Source organism: Sciurus vulgaris, assembly GCF_902686455.1.
Source record: "Sciurus vulgaris genome assembly, chromosome: 3".
NCBI lineage: Eukaryota > Metazoa > Chordata > Mammalia > Rodentia > Sciuridae > Sciurus > Sciurus vulgaris.
Window position 1 is genome coordinate 116,909,023 of NC_136463.1, and position 18,926 is coordinate 116,927,948.

At 33.1% G+C, this 18,926-nt stretch overlaps 1 protein-coding gene across 2 annotated transcripts in view; it reads right to left on the reverse strand.

Moving 5' to 3' along the window:
• KCNH7 (potassium voltage-gated channel subfamily H member 7) overlaps positions 1 to 18,926 on the reverse strand; it is a 477,670-nt gene that overhangs the window by 27,001 nt on the left and 431,743 nt on the right. For both annotated transcript variants that reach the window (XM_079131238.1, XM_079131237.1), the window contains 3 exons: positions 5,272 to 5,524; positions 2,093 to 2,298; positions 241 to 340 (listed from right to left, as the gene is read on the reverse strand). In XM_079131238.1, coding sequence (XP_078987364.1) covers positions 241 to 340; positions 2,093 to 2,298; positions 5,272 to 5,524 — 559 coding nt within the window. The remainder of the gene's footprint in view (positions 1 to 240; positions 341 to 2,092; positions 2,299 to 5,271; positions 5,525 to 18,926) is intronic.

Below are 18,926 nucleotides of genomic sequence, written 5' to 3' on the forward strand. Positions count from 1 at the left end.
TCCACTCTATGTCTTTATCCATCACGTCCTTGTAGATATCAGACACTTTTGTTAAATGGCATAATTGGGAGCAATCAATAAAAAAATCAGAAACCATATCTTTCGATTTTGAAAAAAGCCAAGTATTTGTCCTCCTAAAGCCTGAGTTACTTTTGAAATCAGACCTATAATGAGCATTTAAGTAAGAAGAGCTAATAACCACATGCTGTAGATTTAAACTTTTGGAACAGAGTAAATTACCTTTCTCTCCTTCACTTTCAAAGGACAATTTCCTCCTTCGAAGTTTACAATTTTCTCCTTCAGAGTCATTCGTGGATTGTGACCGTAGTAAGAGATCAGCCTTTGTTAATGGAACATGAAGATAAATGGAAGGTTACTCGGCTTGAACATGGTACATTGTCAGCGAACTCTTCACTACTTCATATCATCCCATCCACTTTGAGTCTTAATTATCAGATTGCAGGCAAACAAGTTGTCTCAATTATAAAATAGACTGATAGAACAATTCTAGCAGTTTCACCATTTGATGGGGAATCATAGTAGAAGTTATTTATTGGACCTGTTTCGGGACGATGCAGCCTTTTCCTTTATGTGGAATGTGTTTTATGCAATTGGGTAGAGTTAAAATGAAAAAAAAAATTCAAAACTATAGTCTCTATTTCTACCAATAAAAATGTTTAAACTGATTTCAATTAACTATGGTATTTAACTTACATGAATGAACACCAAGTTAAATTTCACAACAATAAATGAGGATAAATGCTTTGAGTCCTTTATTGTATTTGTTCCCAGCTCTTCCTTCCCCCCTGAGTAATTTGGACAATGTCAATCTTATATATAGAAATGGAAGATCCTATTTAACTTATTTGGGTGCTGCCTGAAATTTTATGTAAATAAGAAGCTAAGGCAGATATTTATTGTTTTTCAAGACAAAACCAGAATGAGGTTGGGGACATTTGATTAGGATTTTGATCAAGTACTGAATTAAAATTATTACTGGAAATATGCTCTTAGTAACTTGAACATTTTACCAACTATTTTTTTAATCTTTCAGTGCTTTGAGAAGAAGCAATTATCTGTGCAGATGTATCAGGATTCTGAATGGCACCCTGGTGAACTTAAAAGTTGCTGCTTCTCTTGATGTTTCTCACAGTGCCTGGGGATGACTGTCACTCCAGGGAGAATTAAACCTACTACATTTTACCTAGATATTGACATAAACATCTTTTTCCCACCAGAGAGTATACTAGTTTGCATGTAAATATACCTGCAAGTATTTTCTGGCCAATATTGAGTTTCTCATAAAAAATTATTTAGAATTGGAGTAGGGGTTCAGGATGTAGGGAAGAAGAGGTTGCAGGGGGATGAACCTGGTAATACATTGTGGATTACGATGTACATTCCATATTCACAGACTAGCAGTAAGCTCATAAGAGCTCATAGGACACATTCTCACAGTGGAAGAGAGAGAGGGGCTAAGAGCTACACTCTAGAAATTCATTTTAGGTTAACTACTGTGTAGAGTTATTTAAAATTTTATTTCTATTAGACCATATATTATTCATTCTGAAGCATTAACTTTGATGCTATTGTAAAACCTGATTAATTTATACTTTTGTGATTTGAAAATTCTGTTAAATGTGGACCTAAACTTGCATAAGGCTAATCTTTTCATTATTATTGAGAAGTGGTAAATGATGTGTGGAGTAAATAATAGTTGAAAGAACATTTTATCCTCTGTATAAGACAAACTCTTTTAAAAGATTTTCAATAGTCTGAAACCAGCAATTTCTTAAAAATAATTGGCATAATATAAACTAAGACTATTTTAAGCCAGTATGTTACCTAAGGATTCCTGCAAGGTCAAACTTAATTGATCTGCTTAAAATTATTCAACACATTTGAAAAAAAATTAGGCTGAATGCCTTCCCTACAACTCAGGAATTTCAATATTCTTCTGTTTGCTCTTTCTAAATAAGTAGAATTGATAAAGTTTTGCTGCAATTTTTGCTTAATTTTTTCAGAAGTATTTGTGTTATCCAAGAATAAAATAAATTGTCAGAAATAAAAAAGCGAATAATTAACATAATACCTTTGCACTTTCATGCCTGAGGTTGAACGTCAACTCTAGGTTTGTTAGAAAGTGATCAGAAAACTCAGGATACATGTCCAAAACCTCTAGCAAGTCTTCTCGCTGAATCTTATGCAAGTCACAGTATGTGAGAGCTCTTACATCTGCATTGGACTTGCCAGGTTTGGCATAAAGATGAACCATTTCTCCAAATATATCATTTTTTCCTAAAAAAAATTTTAAAAACAGAACAAAAAGTAGAAAGAAAAAAAGGGCAGAAAATGAGAATTGAACTTATTGTTTTCCTTTTAATAGTAGAATGGAGCCACTGATCTCTGCTGAATCCCTGAGCCAAAGATTTCAAAGCTAAGAGCCCACAGAACAGACACTTGAATAGCAAAGTTAAGGCATCTGGACTGGCTGCCCTATCCATGTTTGTCTAAAGGAATTTCACCTAATGGTCACTGGTCCTGATAGATTCTGTTTCATTTTCTTGTTTTGGTATCTGGAATTTAGCAAGTATATCTTCACTCAGGTGTGCTCAGTGAAGGGTGTTGCCAAATAGAATTTTAAAGGTATTTTCAGGTAGATATTCTCTCATTTTGTCAACCCAGGAATATATGAAAGGCCACAGTGAGTCAGATTCATGTTCTTTCTATATCCAGGTAGTTGCTGGAGGTGGTGTCAACAAAAGCTTATGCTGGAGCTCTTTCGACCCTTCAAGGATTAGGGAGCAATCTGAACATACCTTATTTCCTTTAAGAACTATTTTTGGATTTGTTCTTAATTTGTTCAATTACTTAAAGCATCTAGTTATATTTCCTTAGCATAAATAGGATGCTTTTTGTCATATGGCCTTTGTTCTGAAAGTTTGTCTTTGTTCTTCTGAAAAACTCTGGGCTAATGCAGTGTCTGGCTTCTGATTGTTGAACCCTTCCATTGCCTCTGCCTAGCCACATGCCACCCAATTTTTAAAGTCTTGCTCAGTGATAAGTACATGAATGACAGCAAAAACAACAAATAGTTTTTGAGAATTAAATAGGTGCCAGGTGCTGCATCCAAATGCCTAGATGTACTATTGTGTTTTATTCCCAAAATAACTTCGTGAAGAAATTACTAATTACTATTCAAATTTTATTAATACAGAAAGAGGATTAAAGAGGTAAACTGATTAGCCTAAGGTCACCTTCTTTGTTGGGTGAAGTGGAGGGAAGGAGAGAGTAGATAGGACTAAATCCCAGGCATTCTGACCTCAGAGTCAAAGTCCTTACACCTGATGATCTAATCTTTTACTCCCAGTATTTTTCCTGATGTTGTGCCACATATGTTTCTGAACATCAAGGAATTTATGTGATGTATATATTTAATAAATACTGACAGATCACTTGATTATATATTACGTTTAATATCATTAAGGGTAGCATGAAATAGTACTGCTTTATAGCTATCCTGAAGCTTCTTTTCAGATTTTAGAAAAAATTTCCTGCGTGTATTATTTTAGTTTTTGGTGGCTAACCTCATGTATACCCCACTGTGGCTATCAGTCTTTTACACAATAAAATTCAAATTAGTCAAAAGTGCTGTAATCTTTTTATTTAAATGAGAAGTTAATGGAAGAAGTCAAATAGCATATCCTAGCCATAAGAAAAATTGACATTGGAGTGAAGACTTTAACCATAGCTTAAATAAAATAGTCTCTCAAAAATAAAATGAATAATCATAATTTGTGAGTATTTTAGGTGCTGATTTACATGATGGGGACATAAAAAGGTAATATCTTGAAATTTCTTCATTTTGAGAGCTCAGTATGGATATTATTTTTTTTTTAAAAGCTCTGAACTGAATTAGCATGAGTTTTATATTTCAATTGGTTTGTATGGATGTAAATGAGCAAAGAGTAAGCCATGTTTACAGCTTAGCAGCACTCTGTAATTACCATTTTATAACATAAGAAAGCTTGTCACCTTTACACTGGCTGATTTGAAGATTAGGAACATAGGATGCATGCTCCTTTCCTGGCAACATACTAGGACAAGCTGCCAAGGTCATATCTGGGCAATCCTAACTTCATTGTGTAGCCTTGAAGTGATTTAGAATGTTTTTAGTCTCTGCTTATGAATAGGAAACCAAATTGCATACCTGATAAGTTTGGGGAAAAATATTAAAAATTTGGGAATCATAAAATTATCAAAATATATAGGGAATCACTCGAACATCTTCTTTCATGTATTTAGGTCATCTGCTATGCCATACTCTGGTTCTACACAACAGAAGTGAAACTAGATAACATTTCTGTCCTTTTGAAGCTAACAGTTATATGAGAAAATTAAGAATTGGGTGAAGGGAAATCATTGCATTTCATGCCCATTATTTAAATGGGAATGGGTTTAATCAAGGGGTGAAAATGACCTTTCCACAGACTCTGGGTTAAGTGTTGCCATGGGGAAAGTGAAACTTAAAGCTGAAGGTTAGTTGGTTGGAGAGGTGGAGAACCAACCTGGCTTCTTTCTGTTCCCTAGTCTTTTCTATTGGCATAACATTCTAAAGAAATTCTGCAAGTTCACATGGTCTAAATTTATTTTTAAAGAAGCAAAATTGATTAAGCATGGCCTTTTTTTGCACTCAAACCTTTTTATTACTAATTGTAATCTTGTTTTCTCTGACCCTGAAATTTATGTTCACAGCTTCATACTACCTAGATGAGGCTTTAAGTAATTCCATTTGTAAAAGTACATAGTAAATATGTGAAATTAATCAAAATGTAAACCTGGTTCATGACAAGGCATTGGCACATGCAGACAAGTATGTCTACAACATTATATATATATATATATATATATATATATATATTTTTAAAGATGTCAAAAGATCAAGCATGAAGCCAAGATTGTCTAACGTGAAAAGAAAAATGTTGACTATTTTCATATATTTGGCCTCCAAGATGAGAGTAGATGCCAAGAAGCCAAGAGAATCATGGGAGCATTTACACATTAGAGAAAAAGTGAGATAGTGAAGAAAACATATTTTCTGCAATGGTAATTTGATTTGAATGGAATTTTAAATAAGACTTAAAAATTACTAACCAGAGTTTAAAAGTCCTTATAAAAAAAAGTAGATTGGTCCTTTTAGCTATCATTTTAAAATATGTATTGAAATAGCTAATACCTCAACCTGTCACTGTTCAGGTTTAAAACACTCACCCAGAATAGCTACCACAATGTCATCTTTGAGGATTTCAATGGAGCCTCTGGATAAGAAATACAGTGCAGTGAGGACATCCCCACAGTGAACCAGGGTGTCTCCAGGAGGTGCATGAGTGGTCTTGAACTTCATTGCCAAAGCTCTAAGGCAACCTTTGCTTGCCCCCCGAAAGGCTTTGCAGTTTTGTAGCAAAGTCTGGTTCAGATGTAGACAAATATCAGCTTGTAAGCATTCTGGAAAACCCTTTAGGACCTGAAGAAAAAAAATAAAGAGTTTCATACTACCAGAGCACGAGGTACTTCAACCTGAAATAAAATACATTTCTTGCTCACAGAACTGCAGGTTTAGTCATTGTCATACAGGAGTTCTTACAATGATTCTACCTCGCCTACCTTCAGGAATACTTGGTTTGCTAAACATGTCAGGAATCTTAACTCAAACACTCCTTCTCTGAATTAACTGTAGGCATTCAGACTCAACACAAATGCTGTCTCATTAAAATGTTATGCCTACAACTTTTCACATTGCTTTTTCTCCCTGCATCATGTTATGCAGTATCATACTGTGCACAGATGTAATGCAATGTGACAATTAATAAGACATAACTAATGAAAGGCGATACAACTAGAAAGATAATCAACCTTCTGAAGGAATTTCAAGTCAATTCAGATTGCCATCTCTGGGGTGTATCTGAGTTATAATTAGTAAAAATGTTGATCCTGAAATAGCCATGGTATTTGCAAATGTCATATACCAGGGAGTACTTAGTTTAACAGTATGTGGCTATTTATGTTTCCTATAAACATTATTAATACTAAATATTTTGATAAGCATTGAAAAGAGAGAAAGGAAAGAAGAACAGTAAACATAGTTTAAAAGTGTAGTTCAATTTCCAGAAATGGAAATTGTGCCAGGTTTACAGTGCATACATAAACTTCTAAAGTGCTACTGTTTTGACAACCTATTCAGTGGTTAATTTAAAACTTGTGGAAGAGATTGAACAATAGCTGGTGACAAGTGCTACTCAGTTTGAGCTGAATAAAACTTTATGTTATTTTTATGAAATTCCCAGGATATAACAGGTTGAAGATACTCAACTCCTGCTTTTTTGTGTCTTGCTATTTTGGGAGTTACATGCAGATTTTGATTTTTTTGTTAATGTTTTTCTGCCAGTATAAATAGTATGTGTTGGAATGGAAGGAGGGGGAATTACATAGTGCAATTTATAGTGCAATAATGCAATTTTGGGATTTTTTTTTGTTCAACTTTCGTATGTCATTTATGTAACTAAAAGTAATTATGAATTGTTTATAAGGCAATTCAAATATATTTGGCCAAAAGAGAAACTTGAAATTAAATCATGTTTAAGTGAATTTATAATTATTCATATTTAAATATTTAAAAAGCAATAGAGATCATTCTGATGGACTATGATATTATATGAAAGAATCAATAAGAGGTATAAAGTCCAACAGTCATAATTTTCTGCTCTTGTTTTCTTCATTTTACAGCATCATCTGCAAAAATGGGTAAAGGAGAAGCCATGGAAATGACTTTTGGCTATGAATTTGCCGTAAGTTGACTCTTGTGCAAGTCACTTCACCTGTTTTGAAATTAGCCATAAGTTACCAACAAATAGCATGCCAATTGTCAGATACTGCTCAACCACCTCTACAGCACTCACATTTTCTTCCTGAAGATTCTTCACCTGGCTCAGGTCTGAAAAGAAGGAGACTTCCTCTGGTTCCCAAGGTTCCAGGTCACTCATCTGCCATCTCTCCCCTGACCCGTAACTTTCAGTCTTGCTCTACTTGACTGGATTCTACCCAATTCCTGCTTGGACTGAAGACCTCACCAATGAGACTTGTCTACTCTTGGCCAATTCTGTCTCTAAAGTCGGGGATTTTTGTCTTCACTCTTGGATGGAATTCTATGTCAACTCATCTACTCTCATGGAACCAGTCCTCTAGGTTACTGATCCTTTCTATCATCTAAATTTTTGTGCTGCCAGACTGGATTTGAACCAAGTTTTGACAGTTTTCTGAAGTGTCACTTTAGTTGAGGGTTGTATAAGAGAGATATACTCCAATTAACTGGCCTCTGCCTGTGACTTATATCTCCTTGAAGCAGCACTGTTCACAAATTTTCACAGATAAAGATGAATAGTGTGTTACGCCAAGTAACAAATTAGATATGTCCATCGTTCTCTTATGACCCAGTTGTAATATGGTTCAGAAGGTATTTTATACTTCACATAAATGGGGGAATATGTTGTGACTATAAAACTGGAAAAAGATTACTCAGCATGTAGCTGCTGTTTCTGGTATTTTCCCTGAAGTCACACTGAGTAGAGTAGTCTGGTTAGAGAATTTAAGAGAATTGAATGTGTGTGTGTGTGTGTGTATGGACGTGTATACATATATGTGTAAGCATGCTTTGAGTTGGAAAGCAGAGATGAGATGGAGATGAGGTTTCTCATTTCTTTCAGCATGTTATGTAAGTTATGGAGTCAGAGCTAAAGTCCTAGCTCTGTCACTTACTAGTTGTGTGGTCGGTCGAGTTACTTAACATCTCACAGACTTGTTTTATTTCTCCGTGTGTGTGTGTGTGTGTGTGTGTGTGTGTGTGTGTGTGTGTGTGTGTGTGCGTGCCTGTGTGTGCGTGTCCATGTTTAACTCAGGGGTGCTCTACTTCTGAACTAATCCCTGGCTTTATTTTTATTTATTTTTGAGACAGAATCTTGCTAAGTTTCCCAGACTGCCCTTGAACTTGTGATCCTCCTGTCTCAGTCTCCCGAGTCACTGGGATTACAGGTGTGTGCCACTATCCCCTACTCAGGTGTTTCTTTTGTAAAATTAAATTACCCACATCAACTTCACAGAATTGTGGCCACAATTAAATGTGATAAGGTATGTAAACCATCCCATGCACAGTAGACAGCTAATAAGCAATTTACCTTTGACTTCATTTTTTTTTTTTTTGTCACCCATATTTATTGTTCCTGAAGAACTGGTATTTTGTTCTCTTTTGCTGGAAATTGAGTGACATAAGCTTACTGAGTTTTCTCTTTGGTCTGCCTAGTAGAAAAATTTCCACTTATTTTTGTGTTCTATTGACTCAGCAGAGTTAAAATGCTTTATGTTCCATGTATCATCAATTTAAGAACTCTTTTTCCTTGCATCTCTCTGTGTTCTTGTTTCCTATTTCTGTCTTCTTAAAAGTTCTGGCTTACTTGCATTTTGGTGTGCATAGTGACTGCTTAAATCCTTTTTGAAAGTAGGCAGTTAAGCAAATAAATTTACAAATATGTTCTTAGAATTCCAGTAGTCTTGAAATCACCCACAAAGTGTTAAGGGTATATGGAAAGGTCTGCCTTTGTTATATGTCCTCAGCCCCCAATATTCATTCTATTAGAGGTGACACCCATGGCAAAGGGTTACATAATATTGAGAGTGCCATGGTGCCTTTGTTCCCAGGGGCAAGTTACCAAATCTCGTAGGAGTTTGAATAGATTAGGGAATGCTTGTGTGGTATTGGCCCTACACTAACTTTCTTTATTTTTTTCTTAATTTAGTTACATCAGTCACTCAGAGAAACTCAATAAGAGCTAAGATTCAGATGAACCCTAGTTTCATCTGATGAACCCTAGTTCAAACTAGATGAACCCTAGTTTAAAGACATTTCAACATGGACAACCCAACGATAACAATGAAACAAGATAGCATTCATAAATCAAATAAGACTCATTAAGAAGTCACACAAAATAAAGGGAGAGTAAAATGATTACATAATAAACAGTTATCAAACATTAATTCAAAAGAACTCAATGTCATGTTGAACTTCTCTAAAAGCTATATATGTTGACACACACTTAGTGGCATAAAATTACTACTCACAATTATGTAGTGTACAAATTCAAATTTTATCTATACTGAACAATGAATAAAAAAATTTAGGAATGAATGAATGCTGAAGTTAATATAAGCCTGAAACATCTAACTTGATAAATATACTAATTGAAATGATGCATCTCATTAACTTTTTAATCAGTAAACCCTAAAATATAAGCTTATAAATTTATACTGATAAAATAATTACGCTTCCTATTTTATGTATTGAAGCACTAATGAAAAAGAAGTTTAACCTAGGCATATGACAGATCTAATTAAAAAACCGTGTCTGGTTTTCAGTCAGGGGCATCTGATCGAAGAAATATTCTAATTAGTGAATTTGTTTTCTTTTTTGGACATGTCATTATTATTTCAATTTTCAAGAAGAAAAGAGAGGTATTTATTTCCTTAATCAAATTTTACCTGACTGCTGATACAAAAGGATTTCTAAATAAAGTTAAATATTCATAATATATTGAAAATAAACTGTTATTCTTTCCTCAAATTTTAGACACAAAATTCAACTGTGCTGTGTTTCAGCCTAATTATAAAACACTCCCTTATGGTTGGTACACTTTCTATATTCTTTTTGGAAGAGTGCCAATAGTTGAGTTTTTACCAAAACACTCTCTAGACTTCTTTCATAGTTTTGTATTTGTTTTAAAATAAATCAAAATGTATTCTCTAGTATATACCTTATAGCCTGATAGTATGGAAGGTTGGTTTATGTTGTAATGTTTTTTATTCCTTTCATTTACTGTAGCTGTGAAGGGGAACATTCCCAGAGGCAGGCAGAAGAGAGCACATTTAGAAAGACAGTCAGAGTGTGGCAAATGGTTCCCCTAAATAGCAGATTAATCATATGTACAACTTTGGTGGCTGTGCTAAATGTCATTAGGAAATTTTCTAGGGAAATTCTCTGGGTCATTAAATGTACTTAAATCTTGACAAATTAGGATCAATCAAAACACAAATTAACACTCCCTGTGAAGCACTAAACCTCAAGCATGATTATCAAATAGATTATGCAAGTAATAGATTAAGTCTTAAGTCGCTGCCGTAGAGTACAGCTTTAATATTTTATAGCATTTCCTGATTCTGATAGAATCATCAGTTTCTTCTGATAAATCTTTAGCACTTGTAAGATAAGGGAGCTTACTTTTTGCTGTTTCTAGAAGTTAACAAAAGAATGTCCTAACAGAATGGATTGTGTTATTTCATATTTATTTCTATGGTTAGGCATTAAGAAATAAGAAACACATATTTCATGTGTCCTTGGTGATTTTACATTTATACTACATAACCACTGATTATAATAAGTGGATTCTGTAAGAAGTTTTAACCCTACACATACACATTACCCTGGTTGACACTTAAATTGCTTTGCCATTTACTTTCTTATTTTAGCTTCATGCAGTTCATAAGAATAAGAAATTATTTTATTGGATAAAGCCATTGTGTTTGGCCATATTATTGGGAAAGCAGAGCATTGTGGAATACATGACTATGGTATTATTTATAAGCATTAAGAAAATAAATTTTCAGATGTAAATTATCAACATTTAGCATATAGTTTATATCACTTAGAAAATAAAGCATATGGGCAGAACAAAACTTCATTATACATGAACATGGATAATAAGGCATAAATCCTGAACCAGTTTTGGTATGAAAAGTTTTCTTGTAAAATGTAAAGGAATCCTTTCTATATATTCCCTTCCCTTTTCCACAACCCCAGCTAACAGTGTAACTCTTACATATTTGGTTCTTTTCAGAAGGCAATGTAAACTTTAACCTGACTCAAATTAAGGTAAGGACAAATCATAGTGTGGGCAGTGATGTGTGGGCAGATGTGATTTATCGCTTTTGCACACTTGTCCTAGTTACCCAGGCTCTGAAGTCCTTCTGCTAATTCAGCAAAAGCCAGACTTGAAAAAGGGTGCCTCAGGATTTCCGAAATGAGGTCTCAGGGGAAACCTTGGAAACCATTAGGGTTTCTAGGGTGAACAGGAGGGACCAATATTGGAGGAGCAGTTTCAGGGCCTCTCCTCTTTATCCCTGCTCAATTAACTTAGAGAGTTGGTAGGGGAAGGGATGAACAGAATATAACTACAGTGGTTTCAGGGAGATGTTTGCAAATAGTTCTTCCCAAATGGATAGATTATAGATGACTTGAGCTTACTTACAGAGTAAGAAGGAAAGTGCCGTCTGTCAAGTGATGAAAAGAATGTTTGAAAATATCACCTTTTACTTAAAATAGTATCTCAAATTTGAATGAAATTTTACGGTTCCAGAAGCATTTCTCATGTATCATATTTTAGAATCAATTTTTTTTCTTGGATCATTAACATTGCATGAGGAATGCAGAGTGGCAATCATCCCATTTTTCAAATGTGAAAGCCAAGTCACAGTACCACAATACATTAAGGGATTTTATTTGTGGAAGAACTAAGATTCCAAACTTAGTCCAGAGATTCAACTATTTTGACTTGCCATAGATATTCATCAAATTGGATTTCAAAAATTTCTAACAGTATAGAGAGATGCAAAATGTTTCCTATTCACTTCATTTATTGGTTTTGTACTGTTTGGGGTACTTGATCATCAGAAAATTTAATTCAAGTTGGGTGCAATGGCACACACCTCTAATCCCAGAGACTCCACAGGCTTAGGCAAGAGAATGGCAAGTTCAAGGACAGTCTCAACGACTTAGTGAGGTCCTAAGCAACTTAGAACTTGTGTCAAAATTTAAAATAAAATGTTGAAGGGAGTGGACGCTGGGGATGTAGATCACTGGTAAAGTGCCCTGGGTTCAACCCCTGTGCCAAAACAAAGCAAAAAATGAACAAAAATGGAAGAAAATTTAAGTTTAGACAAAAATAAATGCAATTGTCTTCTATGAAAAGATAGCTATACCTATTATTGTTTAACTTTTCAGAAAATTTTCAAAATAGAAATTTTCTTCCTCCACCTAACAAATTCCCCTCCTATAATTGTATTGCCTATCACGTGGCTCTTTGAATGTTCCAGGTACTGCTGTATGCCTGTCATTTCTGTTTTCACCAATATTGTGATACACCTGTTATGTATGTTTAAGCAGGTATTGAGGCCAGCTGTGCTTGTTGGTGGAATTACATAATTCAGTCATATAATACATAAAACAACAACAGTTTGCATAAAGAAAGGAAATGTATCCCTCCCCAACAATGGGGAGCTGAAATCTTCAGAAATGTTTCATAATGGTGAGTTATTTTTAAGAAATTCAACTAGATATATAAATTAGATGTGTGTTTGAAAAATAGAGACATTGTAGTCCATAAACTCTGATTATAATCCAAAAAAAGAGAAAAAATAAAACAAAAACTGTCCACAGATTCAGAAGTACTTGTAAATTAGGAACCACACTACGGTAACCTTTGGATTAAAGAAAAAACACTTTGGAAAGTAATAAAAGGAGAACATTACATATCAAAGTCTGTGGAGCCACAGAGAAATTTGTATTCATAGGAAAATGCCTACTCTTAATGCTTTCATTATTAGAAGAGCTAGATGTAAACAATGAAAGACCTTGATATAAAAGGTTTTCTAAAATAATAGGATAAATAAATAATAGGATAATCCAAAATATGAAAAGGGAAATTATTGAAGCCAGATGCCAAAAAAGAAAAGAATAGTGGCAAGGATAAATTAATCTAAGGGTTAATTCCCCCCCCCCAAAAAAAAATGAAAAACACAATAAAATATATTCTCTTTCCACAAACTGTTTAAAGAAAGAAGAGAGCACAAAAATATATAAGTTTGGGAGTGAGATAGCAGATGTATGTGCTATAGCAGATGTATGTGCTGAAGCAGAAAGGATTAAATGTCTTATTAGAGAAATCTACATGCAATTCTATAAAAACTTTGAAAGATGAAGTGAAAAGGATGAGTTTTTGACAAAATGGAAATTACCATTATCACCCAAGGAAGAAACAACAATTAACATAGTACAGTAGGAATGGTGACTATAGACCTACTATTAAAATCACCAGAGCCAGATGATTTTACAACCAATTCCTTTTAAACATTTAAAGTCCATATATACCGATTGACCAATATTATCATGAAGTTGATGTAAAATTCTAAGGAATTACAAATCAGTAAAATCATATACATTTTAAAAATCTATGCATAAATAAGACTTATTTCAGGAATACAAGGGTATTTAAAAAATTAGTCCTAATGGTAGAGCCATTTTTATGAAAATTGTTTTGGAGATTCTAGTGAATTAAAAAACTGATAAATATTAGTTATATTTTGTTTTAAATGACAAATTTATTTCCTTTTTCTGGTGAGTAAATCTTCAAGAGAACTCCCCCACAAAGAAAATCAAAGCAAACCAAATAGAACCAAATTAAAGAAAAAAAATCCTGTCAGAAGGATGCAATCTGTTAAGGTGACTGGATAGAAGATGGGTTTGCTTTTTTTAAACTTTATATTACTCATAACTAGGCAAAAGAAGAAATGTGTGGTTATTTTATTTGAGGAACTAAGCTATACAAATTTTAAGGATAATTTTAATAATAAAGGTAAGAATTTCTGGGAAGAAAATGATGAAATTTATGGAAGATGATCTTATTTTTGAGTCATAAACCCCTGATTCTCTCCCTTACTACATATTAGAATAGTCATAAAAAAACAGATTCTTAAAATTTGTTATAAGCAATTCTTATTTAACTGTTGTAGGGTGGGTATGAAGCACTGAGATTTGTTCAAAATATTTCAGATCATTTTAATGTGCAGCTAACATGAGAAATGAACATTGAAATTACAAAATTTATAAAAATAAACAAAGTTTACAGAAAGGAAGGCACTTATGACAGTCTTATAATCCATTCTCTATATTTCCTGAGGAACTCCCTAGAAAGAAAAATGACCAGCTAATGACAATCGGTGACCTGTTCCTGATAAACACACTAAGGCATTTGTTAGTGGGGTAGTTCCTGTCTGAGGGATGTTTTCATTAGAATATATCTGGTCTAAATTTTTTATGCCATACAAATCTTTCATCAACAGATTTGTAGATTTTCTGGAAAATGTCATGTGAGTTATGTGATGTACAGAGTATAAAATGTGTTTAATTACCATAAGTTTCTCTCTGTTAAAGTGTTGTATCATCATATACATCATATACATTATTTATATACAATATATATATGATATAAATACACTTACATCAATTTTAAGACTCTTTAATCTGAGCCAGAATTAATACTAATATGTGAAGAAAGGATCTGTATGTTCATGCCTCATGATTCTTATATTATTAGTAAATCTTATTACTGGTTATGATTTTTGATTCTTTTAAACCATATATAACTGTCTGAACTTTTAGTTCAAAAGTTCAACAAGAAGTATATTGTAATTAAATAAAAATAATCATATATTTTATATGAAAGAATAAAAGTTCTCAAGTAGCCTAGAAAAAGAAAAATAAGATTAATAAATTATCAGATATTGAAACAGTATATAGCCACAAAAGATAAGCCATTACTATTATAATAGGAATGGACAGATTGAACAGACTTGAGAGTCTAGATGTGTTTCTCAATTATATCTGATAATTTAATCTATGACAGTATTTTAATTAAATGGAAAATAGCTTATGTAATAAATTCCGCCAGTGTATTCTATTCATATAAAGAAATCTTTTAAGAAAATATATTTCAAACAGATTATAGAGTTTTCTTTCATCATATGACAAAATTTTAAAGAAAATCTGTGAAACTACTTATGTAAGTAGTAGGACCATTAAAAAATAAGAAAGTATCCCTGATCACTAATAAAATTTGACACATGAAATCATATTTTTAAAAAAATCACACTTTTGTATTCAAAAGATCCATTAAGTAGAATCAACATATTGAAAAGAACAGCTTATAATATATAAGATACAGATAAATCATTAATATATATAATTTACAAATAGTTCTTATAAAAAAGAAAAATATAAACAGAATATATAAAATTGCTGTGAATATGTAACTCAAAATAATTCAAATGACACTATATATTATCTACTATATCTATTACATATTAATATACATATATTATATGTAGTGTCACTTGTGTTTTTTGAAAAGATGCTCAAATTCACTTGTGAGGAAAATGTCAGAGTAACAACAATTTCTCACATATTCCTTAAGCTGGCGAAATTGAAAACAACTTTGGTAAAGGGAAGAGGGGGGATTGCTAACATTGGTAGAAATGTAAATTAGCACACACTATTGTAATATAATCTTACAATAGATATTAAAATTAAAAATACAATCTGTAGCTCAGAATACCGTGTCTGGGAATCTACACATAAAATAAAAGTATTAGTAAGAGCTAGGCCTGGTGGTGAATGCATGTAATTCCAGCTAATCCCAGCTACTTTATAGGCTGATGCAGGAGGATCACAAGTTTGAGGCCAGCTGGGCAATTTATATATGTAAGTATTAGTAAATCTTGTTACTGGTTATGATTTTTGATTCTTTAAAACCATATATAACTGTCTGAACTTTTATCTCAAATATATATATATATATTTATCTTTTAAATATATATTTTATCTCAAATATACATATATATGGATTTATTTATCTTTTAAATATTGCTTAAGAAAGCCCCTTTCATAAAAAAGCACAGATGTTGTGATTTCATTTATGTAAAATGTATATACAGGGGTGTAGGGGTGTGTGTGTGTGTGAGAGAGAGAGAGAGAAAGAGAGAGAGAGAGAGAGAGAGAGAGAGAGAGAGAGAGAGAGAGAGAGAGAGAGAGGTTCACCCTCAGACCATCAGTGAAGATAGTTTTCAAAAATTTTTTATCAGGCTATGATAATTCTTTAAAGTGAGAATATATATATATACATATATATGTATATATATTGAAAGAGAGAGAGATTGATTGATTTGGTGGGAAATGATGGTGGTTACCAAGATATTATGATAGATTTGAGAGTTATCTATGGATAAGTGGAAAGGTATAAGGTAATTTTTAATCACTTTGAAACAAGTTTTTTATACTGTTTGATTATTTACAGTGATTCTATAATTTCAATGTGAATAAACTTTAGGTCTTACAGTTTCCTTTAACTTTTCTTCAATGATTAAAGTAATTTCTTTCTAAGAATTGCTAGTATAAAAGCCATATTCTCACGGGAATCATTCATTACATTTAATAGGACATTAAAAGCATCTATGGGTCCTAATTCTGTGTGCTAAGATAGGTAAGAATGAAAAGAATGGGAATAAAGAAAAGTACTTATTTAAAGTTCCACTTAATGCTGTCCTCATTCTTAAGAATAATGACCTACAAATGACATGTAACAGTTGTGTAGCTGTATTTGCGCCCCTGCTGGTGTGGTGAAATGCATACCTGCTTTTCTTTACTTGATTCTGACCATTATGCATATACCTCCTCTATGCTTTACCCCAAGACTATCCCTATATCTGCTTATTTTATCCAAAGCTAGTCTATATACTTTTGTTTCCTTTTCATTAGTTCTTCTTGTGAAATTCTGTACCCTGTAGCATTATTTTTTTTCTGGTATCTTATATCCCTCCATTCTTCAGATATTTAGTCAAAGGGAACTGTTTCATTTTAAAGCTCTGACATCAGTCCTGGCATTTTCTACTGTGAAATATTTAGAGTATCTCAGAGGCAAAGCAGATAGAGGTAGACTGGTCTAAAAGTCCCTTTGTGAAAGCTAGTACCTCATTTTCCTCATTTCCTGTGATTCACAGTACAGAACTGTATGATGACTAGAGATAACTATTATTCAAATAAAATAATTAAACAGATATGGAGTGAGTCTTGGTTTTATCTTCCCACTATAGTTAGGTATTCCTAAACACAATACTTTTTGGTTCTATGAGGGTAGTAATAGAATATTACCACTAGATTGTAAAATGAATTACAGTGTAAATATAAATTGTTTAGCATAACTCTGAAGGGTTAAAAATATGCCAACAAAGGTGATGGACATTCTTCCTCCAATACGAAGGGTAAATGCAGAATTCAGCTTAGAGTCATCTGGCCTATAGGAGCCAAAATGCCAACTAAGAGAGTTCCATAGATATACGTAGCATGTAAGTTGTAGTATTTACATATTTTCCCGCCCATTCTCATTCATATGACTATGTCTAAACTAAGAGAAGCAATGAAAATGTATCTAAGTTTCTTGAGCTGTTGATACCTTAAGGCTATATGATAATTTAGGTTGGATGAACTACTTTTGATTTTTTTAATCCTTAAAAATATTAAGAAACCTGATGTATTGGGTAAATATTTACATATCTCTTTGTATAAATTCCCAGCCCACTGGGTATGTCTTCCACTGAAGAAAATATTGGGCTTTTATTTTAGGGAAGTTTGTGGGTGACTTGATTTCATTAAGTTTGAGAAATGCTAAATTACTCTAGCATTTAGACTAAAAGACACTGAAAAATCATATTTCCAAAGAATATTTTATACATGAACTTTGAGGATCTTTTTCTAACTTTTATTATTGATTTACTCTGTTGATGAAGGGAACCAGAATTGAGTTTAAACTACTCCCCTGATTCTACCTTTTCAAAGAAAGTGTTTTGAAATAAGTCATCTCCTTTGGCATAAGAAATTGCACTTTGGACTCCTGTTCAAATAGGACTATTATTTTAAGGAGTTTAAAAACAGTCTGAGATATAATATCCACTTTCCTACTATTTTAAGAGTAAGATGGAGAAACTGAAGCCAGAGTGTGCTCACTGCCACAGCAGGTTTTTGCAATGACTGCTTGTCATGTGTCCAATCCCAGGTCATGCTGTCCTTACTTCTGTTGGCTCAGGAGTTGTAAAAGGTCAGACCTCATCACTGAAGAAAGACTTTCTCACTTCGTGTGAACTCTGTATGATGTCACCTGTATGTAAATCCTTTTGGATGATGGTTGGAGACCAGGATGAAGTGATTATTATCTCTTAAAAAATGACTAAGCAAGTATCATTTGTGACCTGAGAACATCAGATGCCTGTCTTTTCTTTAGCTTGATATTGTTTATGTCCAGGAATTCCAGATGGTACTAGTGTTCTCTGTGGGGTTTTCTTTTTGTTTTTAGAAGTTTAAGGTAAGCAGCTTTGGTGTAAAATAGGAAGGGCAGGTGAACATTAGCCTTTCTTAAGAACCTATTGTTTGGGAGCTGGCTACAGTAGGTGATCAAGAATGACACTTTTAGGGATTAGGATGGTACTTAATAATAGGGTGCCTGCTTAGGCCCTGGGTGTTATCTCTAGCACATCAACACCAACCACCTCCCTTTCAAAAACTGTGAAAATAGTGAACACCTTGTCAGTGCTTAATTTTAATACTTATCTAATATCTAAAAAGCCAGGAAGCTCCTGTCAACCAATCAAAATGCAGATAAAAACAGCTTTTCAATTGCATTGTGCAAAAATTTTTAAATTCAACTTGTAAAAGTAAGTAGATGTTTATTTACAGAAAACCAAAAGGTATCATCCATCCTATGAATCATTTTAATTTAAATGCAAGTTTTTGACAATTTTCTATCCTCTTTTGAATATGCAGAGGAAGTCAGACATGAGGGCATTCTTTTAAAATATTTTATTAAAGAACTTTTATACCTTGACCTTATCAGTTTTTTTAATCAACAATATTTATGAACTTCGTATAATAAAGGATATTTAGAATAAGACAAGGAGGATTAAAAACAATATAATATTGAAGGCAAGTCATACTATTTTGTAAA